This window comes from Schistocerca americana, chromosome 3, assembly GCF_021461395.2.
Source record: "Schistocerca americana isolate TAMUIC-IGC-003095 chromosome 3, iqSchAmer2.1, whole genome shotgun sequence".
Lineage (NCBI taxonomy): Eukaryota > Metazoa > Arthropoda > Insecta > Orthoptera > Acrididae > Schistocerca > Schistocerca americana.
The window spans coordinates 396,098,690-396,113,112 of record NC_060121.1 but is presented as its reverse complement, the minus strand read 5'-3'; the positions used below and the strand labels follow the sequence as shown (position 1 = coordinate 396,113,112).

The 14,423-nt window shown below is 37.3% G+C and overlaps 1 protein-coding gene across 1 annotated transcript in view; it reads right to left on the bottom strand.

The window, feature by feature from the left end:
- LOC124606110 (teneurin-a) overlaps positions 1-14,423 on the bottom strand; it is a 360,362-nt gene that overhangs the window by 180,267 nt on the left and 165,672 nt on the right. The window contains exons 6-8 of the mRNA XM_047138074.1: positions 13,984-14,178; positions 11,940-12,149; positions 5,140-5,325 (exon numbers count right to left, since the gene is read on the bottom strand). Coding sequence (XP_046994030.1) covers positions 5,140-5,325; positions 11,940-12,149; positions 13,984-14,178 — 591 coding nt within the window. The remainder of the gene's footprint in view (positions 1-5,139; positions 5,326-11,939; positions 12,150-13,983; positions 14,179-14,423) is intronic.

Below are 14,423 nucleotides of genomic sequence, written 5' to 3'. Positions count from 1 at the left end.
TTTTTTAACATCCTAATGATGGTCTGTCGAATGTAACTGGTTGTTAAATAAAGAATTTTATCAGCAGCTCAAGGTACTAATCATGACAGTTTTCAAATATGGTAAGTTTCATGTAAGGAAATAACTTTGAGCAAACTTGATATAAGATGGGTGTTGCAGTTTAATACGGTACTTACCAAACATTTGACTAAAAATCAATATTCAGACAATTTTATTCAGATGATTTAACAAACAATAAAATGATTTTGTGCTTACACTTGTTACTGTAGATGAGGGTTGGGCCTGCCATTTCATACAAAAAATAAAGTAGTAGTCAAAGCATTGGGTGGATGCCAGTGGCTCTGCATAAAAAAAAGCAAAGTCAATTTCATCCACCAGAGATGTTACGATCAGTATTTTGTAGGGTGTAATCAGGATTCTCATCATTAACTACAGCTATCGTACAAAGCATAAAAAATAACTCCAAACATGACACATACAATGCATAAAAAATAACTCCAAACATAACACATCTTGTGCACCAATAGGTTAGAAAAAGTTTAAGAAGAGACCTAGATGCCAAAATTTAAAAGAATACATATTTTCACTACAGTAATTAATTCATGAGAGTATAGGGGGTGGATCACAGGCCACAAATGGCCAAATACCTGTTGTCATAGGTAGGAAAAGTAGGTCTTTTTTAGGATAAATCCAGACAACAGGTTCTCCTGCCTAAAGATTATCTCCAGCAATTTAAAAAATACTGAAACAATCACTCATATGACAGGTTTTAACACTTCAAATAGCACACAAACCAGATGTCACAAAGAAAAACAAACCATTGGAAAGAGTAACGTGGGGCATTTCACAGACTTCACAATCCTCCATCAAAACATGTAGTCAATAAAAGACAAAATATAACTATTAGAAGTTGAGCACCATTCTTTGAACTGCACAGAAGTTTGTACTGCTGAGCACTGGTGTAGAGACACAGGAATCCAACATGTAGTCTAGTATTATCATTGTACGAAAGAGCAAACTCTTACTGCAGAACTACTTCAAGGGGTGGAGGATCATGCAATTATATCAGAAAAGGAACACAGTTCAAATCAAGACATGACCTCAGTACAGTAAGCGAAGACAAACACTTTGAAATATCAACTACTGAATTAACAGGGCTTGATATCACCAAGAAATTAATAATTTTGTGGGTGTATAGATCTCCAAGTGGTAGTGTGGACACTTTTTTTCAATAAATAAACAGAAGTTCTAGATAAAGTCTCAAGTACAAAGGTCAACGTAATTCTGTGTGGGGACATTAACATCAACATATCATAAATGAATCCAGCAACACCTTCATAAACATCCTCCAAAGTTTTGGCATGTCCCTCTTAGTCAATAGTGTAACAAGGGTTACTACAACAACTGCATCAGTAATTGACCATGTAGCCACAAATACGGACAGGGAAAAATGTGATGTAGCTGTAAAAGATCTCAGACTATCAGACCACCTCTTTCAAATAACAACAGTAAAATCAGGCATCGAATCATTCTCTAAACTACAAGCCTACAAACGACATCTATAAGAAATCAAAATAAAAGATTTTTCAAAAGAACTAAAAAAAAAAAAAAATAAATAAAAAAAAAAACAAAGCTGCGATAAAGTATATAAGGAAACCAATGTGAATATGAAATTCTCTAAATTCTCCACATTGTTTAAACTGAACTTTGAAAAGGCATTTCCTAAAGTACACATGTCCGTATTAGCATCTCCCCAAAGCAGATGGATAACAGCAGATATTAAGAAATCCTCCCAAACACTTAGACACCTCAGTTCCACGAAACAGATTTGCAATGATCCAGAATTCTGAAATTTCTATCATAGAAACAAAAAGATCTATAGGAAGGTGCTGACTGCTGCAAAAAAGTCATTTAATGACAAAATAATATATAATGCAGAGAATAAAAGCAAAGCAGTCTGGGATGTTATAAAAAAGAAACGGGGAGAGGCAGACAAATGCAGAATAACATACTGCTAAGGGAGGGGGATAAGGTAATAAATGATCCACAACACTTAGCAAACTATGTAATGAGCAATTTCAAGTATTGCAGAGATGTTACAGAAAAAATTCCCCAAAACCAATATAATACCTGTAAATAATGTTGCACTAAATGCAATGATGTTACTTCCAATCACAGAGAATGAAGTCAATAAAACTGTTCAAAAACTAAAAAATAAAAAGTCAGTAGACTTAGATGAAGTACCAATGTGTGTACTGAAACAATGCATAGGGATTATACAAGGCCCCTTAACAAATATGATATATGAATCTTTCACATCAGGGACATTTCCAGAGCAGTTACAACAGGCAAGAGTTGTACCTTTGCTTAAGAATGATAATGCAGAAGACATAGAAAATTACTGGCCCATTTCCCTGCTTTCAGCATTCTCAAAAATAATAGAAGCAATTATGAAAGATGGATTAATGAATTACCTGAATAAATACAATCTTTTAAGCGAATCACAGTTTGATTTCCGAAGAGGCAAAAATACTGAGTCAGCCATAGTAGAATTCACAAAAGTTGTACTTGATGCTCTTGATAAAGATGTGTGTGTGTCAGGCATATTTTTGGATCTTTCTAAGGTGTTTGATACAGTTGACCACAAGATTCTATTACATAAATTAGAAGCATTAGGAATAAGAATGGGTAGCTAATGACAAGTTTTGATCATACCTAACAGATAGGGTACAAAGAGTAGAGATAACACATACTTCAAATAGATCTAAACATTTAGTAAAACACTTATCAGAACCAAAATACATTAATATAGGGGTTCTGCAAGGTAGCATATTAGGACCAATACTATTCCTGATATACATCAATGACTTTCCCAGTAATGTTACTCATGCAGAAAAAATTCTCTTCGCTGATGACAGCAACATTATAGTCATTGAGAAAACAAGAGAACTCCTTGCTGAGAAAGCAAATGAAACTCTAAAGGAAGTTTATGATTGGTCAACAAACAATAAAGTGACATTGAACATAAAGAAAACTAATGCCATGAATTGCAGTTTGAAGAGGAAAAATGACAATGTCAAATTAAATGTAGATGGCACCTCTATAGACTGTGTAACAAGTGCAAAATTTCTAAGAATGAATATTGAGTCTCAGTTGAAGTGGTGTGAACACACAAAGGTACTTGCAAACAGAATGTTACCAGCATGTTATGCTATCATCAGTGTGTAACAGTGTCTTTTAGTTACATATTATTCATATGTACACTCAATTCTTAGTTATGGCATTCTTTTTTGGGGAACAAATGCACAAAATGTGAATATAATTTTCAAACTCCAGAAAAGAGCTATAAGAATAATAACTAAAAATACTAGTCGAGCTCATTGTAAAGATCTGTATAAAACATTGGGGATTTTAACTGCTTCATGTGAATACATTTATCAGTCAGTTGTACACATCAAAAATAACATTGGTAATTACTGCACAAACAGCTCTGTCCATGGCCATGCAACAAGAGACAGACTCAACTTACATTTACCAAGAAAAAATAAACATAAAACTCAAAGCGGCATTTTTATCAAGGAATAAAACTGTACAATAAATTACCAAAAGAGATTAAAGAAATTACAAAAATACGCTTATCTAAAAAGGTAGCTAAAAAGTACCTGTTATGCATTACATTTTATACATTGAAGGATTACTTAGATAAAACAGGGTAGGGGTTTGACAAAAAAATGTTATACAAATAAATAATAATAATAATGATTATAAAACATCCAACATTGCACATAACACCTTCACTTTATGTTTTTTTCCTTCTTTTTTCCTTTCTAGAAATACTTAACCCCAAGCTACGCATAGCAAAATGCTAACACCTCTTTCGGAGCTCAACATCATCTCCCTCATTATGGAAGGATGCTGACTCAGTTTTCACACACACACACACACACACACACACACACACACACACACACACACACACACACACACACACACACACCGGTGATCTCTGGGCCATTTACTGTGCCACAACTTCCCATTTGCTATCCTGTAAAACTGACTCAGCATCCTTCCATAATGAGGGAGATGTTGAGCTCCAAAAGAGAGAGAGGTGTTAGCATTTTGCTATGCATAGCTTGGGGGTAAGTATTTCTAGAAAGGAAAAAACATAACGTGAAGGTGTTATGTGCAATGTTGGATGTTTTATAATCATTATTATATATATATATATATATATACACTGAGTGAAGTGTTATGAAACAATGTGTGCATAGTGCGTGCAGTGACTGACAGTGAGATATGAGTGAACAATATGGCATTACATTATTTAATAAGTTATTTGTAAAAAAAGTATTGTCTACCAGGAGTAAATCTAATGATTGTTTCTAACTAGAAGTCAATAAATTAGCTTATTTTAAATTGGTCTAACCATGTAAATACTTCCACATGTCCTATATCCTTGTAAAAAGAGATCAACAGATGAATAAAGCTGCTACTACTACTACTACTACTACTACTAATGTACCTGCCCACAATAGCACTCTGCTAATGGGAAACTGATGGGTATAAAACAAATTATTGGATATGGAACACTTTGTCATCCAGCTAGTCCCACGTCCAAAGAACTTTGTCACTCATAAAGGTTTTTTAAATTTGAGGTTACAATTGTCACAGATGGGTATTTTGCAGACCTTCTGGAATCACACTGTAAGGATGGTGTCAACTCAATGGAAAATGAATTGACACATCCAGTTGACGCAATAACTCTCATAATTTTTCACACTGTTCCTTTAATGAGTTTGAAACAGACTGTTATGATTGGTTCAAAACTCAATTTTAATTACTAAGACTCTGCACGTATGTTAATGCTACACATTTCTTCATCCTTAAGGGGGGGAAAAAAAAAAATGGTACCGAGTTATGTAAATGTATTCACACAATATATGAGTCACTAAATTGTCTTAACAGTAGTATAAAGAAACAAGTTACAGTGAAGGGTCAAAATCATAAGATAAATACAAAATATGCAACACACAACTAAATGAGAACAGCACAGTTCAGCGAAAAATTAAAATATGTATAGAGTTTATTAAGAAAAGGAACTGCATAAATACAGCTTTCATATAACTTAATCAAACTTACGTAGTGTACAATGTCGACCATTCCATCCCTGAGAGCATACACAGGTTCCATTCTTACACTGTCCATGTTCTGAGCAGCGAGGATCACAAGGCAACAAATCACAACGATCACCTGTCCATCCAGGGTCACATTCACATTTCCCTTTGTCACATCGACCATGTGGCCCGCAATCAAGACTGCAAAGAGCTACAAAAAGTACAAAATGATATTAATAATTGTGATAACTGGAATTTGATATACGTAGCATTTACATGGGATAACTGACTAAAGCCTAAAGGGTTCCTTTTCTATCAACTCTTTTCTCTCTCTTACTATCTCCTTTGGCCCATTCCCACATTTTGTATCTTGCACTTCTATTATCATCCATATCATTTTCTCAATGGCCTCCCCTCACTCCCCTAAATCCCATTGTGCCACATGACATGACTCATACCAGTACTGGAAATGCTGCCTGTGTCCATATATCTCTGTTCTTCCTGTAGTGTCTTTCTTATCTTCTCCATTGCCTTTCCCTCTCCTACTACCTCCTACAATCTAATGTTTGTGTATCGATATCCTGGTCATAACATCATGCATAAGGTGAGTGTTGTCTCATCCCATACCACTGCATGCTTCTGCTAGTTTGTTTCTTATCAACATACATTAATTTATGTAAAGATCGTGGTAAGGAGTTAAAAAAGAGAAAACAAAAGGAGGCTGACTGCATCTTCATCATCTATCTTTTGCCTGGTTGGGAGCTTTGCATAAGCTCTCCATTTATGCGCAGTTATTGACCTCTGCATTATTTATGGCTTATTGCAAAAATGACAGGCCAGCTGTGTTGTCCTAGCAAAACATTGCAATTTGCCAATCTGCAAGGCTAGTAGAATTTAACCAGCCCGGCTAATAAGCCATGTGCATGTTTTTGTTAGTTAGCACTGTTTGTGAGGAAGGATGATTTTTCAAGAGCGTAGCAACAATATTAATCTTGATGTAAGAATTAAACATTTTACCAACATATACATTGTTCCATGAAATGTTATCAAAAATCTTAACCTTGTTTATGTGTGTATCAATGGATCAGTGCCTCCAATAATACAGTTAGTGCTTACATTTACCACTTTCATTATTTGCAATTTATCCACAGCTTTCCCAATTCTTTTCTGGGTGACTTAATTTTGTTCTTTGTTGCAGTTACTACTGCACATTTTAGATTTTCCAAGCTTCAGTTTTTTGTTTGGTGTCTAGTGTCTTTCAGCTGTGATTTCATTATATTTCTACAGTCTTGTCTCCTCACATGTAGCTAAAAGGTTCCTCTTCACTGGACTCTGTTTCCTACCTTCTGTCACTAATCACCATCTATGCTGATTCTTGTCAGGTACTCATTATATTTAATTTAATGACAACCAGTTTCCAGATTTCACTTTGAATTTTTAACTTCATTTTCAATACAGTATGTATTGCATTACAACTACATTATGGTCACTATATATATATCAGCTCTCGAATATAAACTGCCCCATGTGGCCACCTGTCAAAAACCTGAATAACCAACTTTTACACCTCGGACCACTGCAAGACATGCTGGAAGAGTGTCAATGAGGTTCCGGAATGTACCATGAGGAATGCATAGCCATGCCGATTCCAATGCAATGGCAGCTGTGCTAAGTTTCTCAACTGAGAATCCATGGTGCAAACAGCCGCACCACCATGCTCTGCTGGTAGAAGATGCCATGCTGAGGAAAAACCAATGCATGTAGGAGAGGACATGGTCCCTATGAATAGAAGCATAGTTGTGTTGATCTATTGTGACTTCATAAATAATGATACCCAGGGAATGCCACAAAAACATTCCCCAGACCATAAAACACCCTCCTCTGGCCTGGTCCCTTTGCTTTCACCCATGCCCTGCCCTCATGCCATACACACCACTGGCCATGTGTCTGATGGAGCATAAAATGTGAGTCATCTGAAAAGGACATGTGTTATCATTCAGTGGACATCCATTTGTGGTAGTGGCATACAAATTCCACCCAGGCACCCAGTCAACCTTTCTTTTTTTCCCAAGACCACAAAAAAGCATTATAACCACTTGACATGTAATAATCTGTAGTTTAATTTTTCGTTCTGCTTAATATTGTCCACTGTGTAAAGAATGATAAGAAACAAGTTTCATGCATGACAACACTCTATCCAAATGACGTATGTTCACCTATAATGTTTGGTTACCTAAGAACTAGAGTCCCTTCCAGATGCTAGTCAGTTGTTTCCTGAAGATGGCTTAATAAGCTGAAAACTAGTTTGAAATAAACAAAAATCAGTAGAACAAAAACAGTGCCTGAACAAAAGATCACTAATTTTTTTTAACAATAGTGGCATGAAACTGCCTTAGCTCTCTTGCAAACACTGTACAAGAACTAAAGTTTGTTGGGATTTATGTTATACATGGTAACACAGTAAAAAGGCTCAGATAAGATGATGGCATATTTAAACATCAGAAGATTTTTAAAGTTTGATATTTGGTAAAGAGCAGTCCTTTGTGGTGTACCACTTGATGATGGCCTTAAGGCATTAACTGAAAAACGGAAAATATGTAATTTTGAGAGTCAATGGTGATTATGAAGTGTTTTAGAAACATAGCTGCACTGTTCTCCCAAAACATGAATTACATGCAACATACTTTCTTATGTGCGAGATCAGTCAGTTACATAAAATAAGGAAAAGGCAACTATTTACCAACAGAGGATTGGTGCATGGTGCACACACACACACACACACACACACACACACACAAAATTGTTGTATACTCAGCTTGCATGAGCTCGAAAGTTAGTGTTAACTGTTTTCTGTTACGCGTCTCTGCGCACTACATACCAGTGCTCCATAGGTAAGTATTTTCCTTTCTCTTATTAAAAATGTATTTCTCCATCTGCGATCAACTCATTAAAAACTATTGGAAAATGCACATAACACTGCAAAACTGTTTCTTTCCCTGAATGTGTATTACAAAAGGCAATGTGAGTCCCATTTTGATAGTCTGTTTGGACTTAGCAGCAAGGCACACTTCAGTAAATATTCCTCTGATAATTGAAATCTACCTTCTGATACTTTGTAATTAGGATAACAGTAATGATTATATTCAGATACTACCATTTCTCACCATACATCTCGGGTACCAGATTCAGAACAGTATAGAAGATGTGCAGAGAGTAGCAAAGTTTCTGCACCATGAGCTATATTTAATGTGTTCTGAGAGTTTATACAGGGTGTCCTACCTAAACTTTTCACCACTAACATCTCTGGAACCACAACAGATACTGACAAACGGCTTTCACAGGTTTGAATTTATGGCAGGGGCTCACGAAAGTAAATACTATGAGACATTCTAAACTGTTTGCAAACATTGGTTTCATCACAAATTTATGTTTTTTTTTTAGTGTACACTCCATATTATTCTATATGCAGTCAACAACATGAGAAATCAGAAAAGCAGGTGTAGATGTTCTGGCGGCTGCTGCAATAAACCCTCATGCCAGTATTCATGAAATGGAGAGACAGATGAGAATCCCTAGAACAAGCACTGTGTGTATTCCGCACAGGCATAGATATCACCCATATCACATGGCGCAACATCAAGGCCTCCATGGAAATAACATTCATGATTGCCTGGAATACTGTCAGTGGGTTCTGTGGCAAAGCCATGACTTAATGCGTAGGGTACTGTTTACTGACGAAACCACATTTACAAACCATGGGAATGTCAGCCTACACAATGTGCACTACTGGTCACCAGAAAACCCACTCTGGATTCACCAGGTTAAACATTAGTGTCAGTGGAGTGACAATGTATGATGTGGTGTTGTAGGACACCACATGACTGACACTTTCATTGATGGCACCCTTAACAGGTAACAGTATGAGAGGTCCCTGAGAAGTACCTTACCTGGACTGATGGAAGACCTACCCCTTCATTTGTGTCAAATAATGTGGTATCAACATGATGGATGCCCTACACATAACGTCATGGTGGCATGATAGGTGCTAAACCAACAATTCCCACATCAATGCATTGGATGGAGCAGTTCAATTCAAGGATTTCCGTTACAGCTGCCAGACATCACACCTATGGACTTTTTTCGTTGGGGACATGGTAAAGATGTGGTGAAATAGCAGGTCCCAACAACAACGGCCAACATGAAAGTCCATATTAACACTGTAAATGCTACAGTAGCACCACAAACATTGATACGTGTGAGTGGATCTGCGATAGAGCATGCACAGAGGTGTTGCCGAGTAAATGGCGATCTCAACAAACATACGTTGTAGCTTTTCGGCTGTTTGTCATGAGGGTCAGATGTTCCCGCCTCTACTTCTTTAAATTTACTCGCCCAACGACGCACCTTCTGCTGTCAAGAATTCAATGACTGCATGTTGCTTAAATCGCATTGACCGATCGTCTGTGCATGGTTCCTTACTTTACACTGTAACTACACAACCGTTCAATGTTTCCTGCCAACTGGAGCTGTAGAGAAGAGGCTATGGAACAAGCCAGTACCTTCTGCATACTAACGCTGCCCACTATGGAAGCGTTATGAAGGTGGAGGCATTACTGTATTTACTCGAATCTAAGCCGCACTTTTTTTCCAGTTTTTGTAATCCAAAAAACCGCCTGTGGCTTAGAATCGAGTGCAAATCAAGCGGAAGTTCTGAACAATGTTGGTGGGTGCCGCCACAACTAACTTATGCCGTTGAATATATGTAGCGCTACACATGCATGCTTTGTAGGCACAAAGATAAATACTGGCACTAAATCCTCTGCGTCAGTAAATAAATTAAAAAAAAAGGTGGAAGACGAGCTTTTTTTCTCCGCCCCGAGTTTCGACTACTGCATTTTCATACATTATCCAACGAAGTAAATACAAATAAGAATATAAACATTTTGCCATGTATTGTTATGTGTTTGCTGCTCTCTCATTTAAATCCTGTCTGCCTAATAAACTACGAAACTAGAGTGAGACAACAGCAAACGCGGAAGAATATACATATCATGTCATGTTTATATTCGTATTATTCTTATGCCTAATAGTGATACAGTCAGAAATGAAGCACAGCAATTGACTAGATTTTTAAATCTAAGATGACTCTAATTTCTGTGCAGAATGTAATGTACTAAAGAGGTGTCTGCAAAGATTTTCAAACAGAGAAAAATTTTCGCTAAACTCTCGTTCAGAACATCTTCTATCATACGCAGTGTATTATTTGGTTCTTGTTGATCATTATCAAAGAAAGCAGCAGTGTAAGTAACAACAAATTGCAGTCTCTTGCCATTGTTTCGCTAATGAGATGATTCCTCTCTCTTTTTTTTTTTTAATTGTAAGCGGCGGTAGTGCGCACGAAAGCAAGCCATGCCGCGAGCTGTGACAGGCCGTAAACATGCACTATCAGAATGCGACAAACAATGCATGACACAGTACAGTAATTCATTTTCAGCTTAGAGTGCCGTAAACACCTATAACAAAGAAAACGGCGCTTATCAGATCAAAGAAAAGTAAGCAATCAATTCAAACCAGACGAAGCAAGTGAAAAAGGAAGGGTATCCGTACAAATACGGACGGAGCGCCTGACGCGTAGCAATGGCTACCTGGTAAAGCTTAACTGCTAAGGTTACGACTCGAACCAAACTACTGTAGCTGTATCGTCATTCATTCGACCTAAGTTGTGTCTCATATTACAATGGACCAACTTTGTTTCGATTTGGAGATGCGGCCTAAAACTTTTCTCTCCCCTTGAATTTAGAGTCTCAAATTTCAGGTTTGGCTTAGATTCAGGAAAATTTTTTTTCCTTGATTTTGAGTCTCATTTTTCAGGTGCGGCTTAGATTCGAGTGCAGCTTAGATTCGAGTAAATACGGTACTTTTCAGTCAACCCTTGTACCATAGTGTAACTGATGTACAACTACATGTGTGACCCTTTGACAGCCATTAATTTATCTTACTCTGGATGGTGGTTATTAGTATTTTGTTACCGTTATGTCCATTGTCGTCCTGTCTAAAATTTCAATAAAGCATGTACAAGTAAACCATGTCCTTGTTTTCATTGTGGGTGACTGGACATCTGTATGTACCCTAGGCCATGTACTAACAATGTACATAGCAATAGCTAAGAACAGCATTTGTCGCATCGTAGTATGTCAATCACATCGCAATTAAGAGCAACATGTGGGTCACGCTTGCATTGCAAGAAGTGCAATAGCAGCGTGTTTCATTCATTTCATGTTTCAACTTTGCGTTCCAATTCCCGGGATGTAACTGATTTATTGCGATGCAACCAATGCCATTATTATAGTGATTTCTCATGTTAGTGATTGTGTGTGGAATAATATGGGGAGTATATTAAGAAAGAAAAAAAACAGAAGTTTATACTGAAACAAATATTTGCACACATTTTAGAATGTCTCACACTATTTACTTTTGTGAGCCCCTGCTGTACATTCATACCCTTGAAAGCCGCTTGTCAATGTTTATTGCGGTTCCAAAAATATCAGCAGTGAAAAGTTTAGGTGGGATACCCTGTATAAAAAGTTCCAAGATTTATTCTTCAGAAAGAAATCTAAAGACACATCACAGGTATTATGCATGGCTCATATAAGGTTAATGCAAGCTGGGATTATAGCAAATATGAATCATCCTCTTTTTTAGATCCTGCAATGAAAATAACAAGAATAGCACCAACTGTGTATTGCTACAGTTAACAAAAGTTTTCGTCACAAATTGTTAGCAATTCAAGAGTAAAATTACCAAAATAAACACAAAATACTTCACCTTGTGAGCAGTCAGCACCAGTCCAATAATTATCACAGACACATACAGCAGTCTCAAGGTCGTAAGAACCATGATCAGAGCATCCTGGCAAGCATTGGTATACTTGCTGATCTACTGAAGAACAGTTTATGCCTTGCCAGCCAGCTTTGCAGTAACATTTTCCACCAACACATGAACCATGACCCGAGCATGTGGGATCTGGGCAATCCACTGAAAAAATGAAGGTAATAATTGTAAACTGGGATTTTAATATAATTATGAGACTAAGTGTCACAGATTCTCCAAACATTATTCTGAACTTAAAAATACTGCATTGCGCTGAAGTGAGGGGATTGAACTCTAGTGCACCAATACAGAAATGTTATCTTACATGGTATTCCAGTACAAGATCACTCAATGTGTCTTCAAGACATTAGGTGGCACGGTTCTTGACTGCAGTGGGTTAAAATTTGCCCTCTGTGCACTTGGCACACCGTACCTGTGACTTAGGGACCAGGACGGCACGCTGGAACTTCTGATGGCCACGTATGATCAGATAACTGGGAGATTAGGCACTAGTGATAGTCAGGACAAGGCGATCTGGAAGCTGAATGTCACCCACAATGTCATTTCACAGTCATGGAGATCAGTACAGAAGGCTGTAAACATTCAATGATAGAATATTTTATGATTACCATATGCTACAACTTAGCATCAGGACCACTACTTTAAGTATAAAATAGTGTCCAATTAGCCTGTCCTGGCTAGAAGCTTCATAGCAAACTCTAGGTAACATATCTCCCATGAAACTTATCACCAAACTTGAGAGGTCACTCTGTAACCTTGACAAGCCATCAAATTTTCTCCCCTTTAATAAAGATATTGCTCAGCTTGGGGAACGGGGTATCTTGTCCACAGTGGTTGGATATAGAATCAGTGGAATAGTGTCCTGTTAACAAATGAGTTACTGTGTAGCCTGAATAGTTATTCTCATCAACTGTTAATGTAGTGTGACCCTAAGAAACATTACAATGCTGTCTATATCACAGTAAGGAACTGTTATACCCCTTCAACATCTTCTTTGAGGTATCATCATGTTAAGAGTATAACATTGCTTGTGTTGCCTATGGGTGTCAGGATGTAATGATTCAGGGCGGTCTCTAGGTATAGGCCTAATATCTTGCAACAGCATGTGGAACTTTTTTGTGATGTATATAAACCAGGTTTTCATCCTATGAATGATGATGTCCAACCATAAAGGGCTGACTTGGAGGAAATGTATTTGCAACATGAGAACATCATGTGTCTACATTGGCTACCCAACTTCCTGGACATAAATTTGATCAAACATGCATTTGATCCTTTAGGCTGAAGGACTGCAAACCTGCCATCACTGTCAAGAACCATTGCTCTCTTTAAGAGGGAGCCCATTCAGTCCAACAATGACAAGTATTGTCATAAAGCCATGTTGGGTAGCTTCAACCACTGTACCCCCACATGAGAACATCACACCCCATGCTGAAAAGATGCATATCTCTGGTGAGAAACGCAACATATGGTAAAAGCCACCCATGAGAGGTTTTCCAGTGCATGCTGTATCCATCACACAGTGTCACTTGTCACATTAATTGTAGGGCACATTTTCATGTAAACATTACAGAGCCTCATGTTGTTAAAGATATTTCTAAGACCTGTAACTCACAGAGATGAGCACATATTTAATGCTAATGTATAATGAAACCATGATCAACACTGAAGTGACCTACAACATAATGAATGAAATCTGGACATATCAACAACACTCTCCACAAAAGAATGTTCTCTTTCTTCCCAGGGCGGTAGCCTGTTCTACAGTAATGAGATGGCCAAGTAAAACACTGATCTACTTATAATGAAATTAGTACAGTGCTTAGTTCAAGGAAAGTTTTCGTAACATCAATGTCTGAGAAATAAATAGTATTTAATTATTATCATCTAAACAATGTTATACAATGAAATGAAACCTCGTTTATTTTTCCTCCTTTCTCATTAGGCTCTAGTAATAAACGAAATAATGTAATCATACCTTGTTCACAAAAAGGGCCTTTCCAGCCAGCTCTACAAACACACACACCACCAAGGCATTGTCCATGTCCTGAACAGTCAGGAACCTGACAGTCATGTTCTGGAGTGTCGCACTCAGCACCCTTCCAGCCTTCTTCACAGTGACACAGGCCACCACCATATTTGCCATGATTTGAGCACAATACAGGACATACACCTATAAAGAACACACTTCTGTAAGTATATTTCTGAAATTTATATAAGTCAGTAAAGAAACTAGGAGGAAGTATGGAAAATAGGAAAAAGCATAATTTCCTAATTTGACATTAATTTAAGACTTTTTGTCAGATTGAAATTTACTGACATCTGCTACTAGTCCTAACAGGAAGAGCACTAATCACCATCTGACTATCTTCGAGGCTAACGCATCATCATTATTGTTAATAATATTGTAGCACCAAA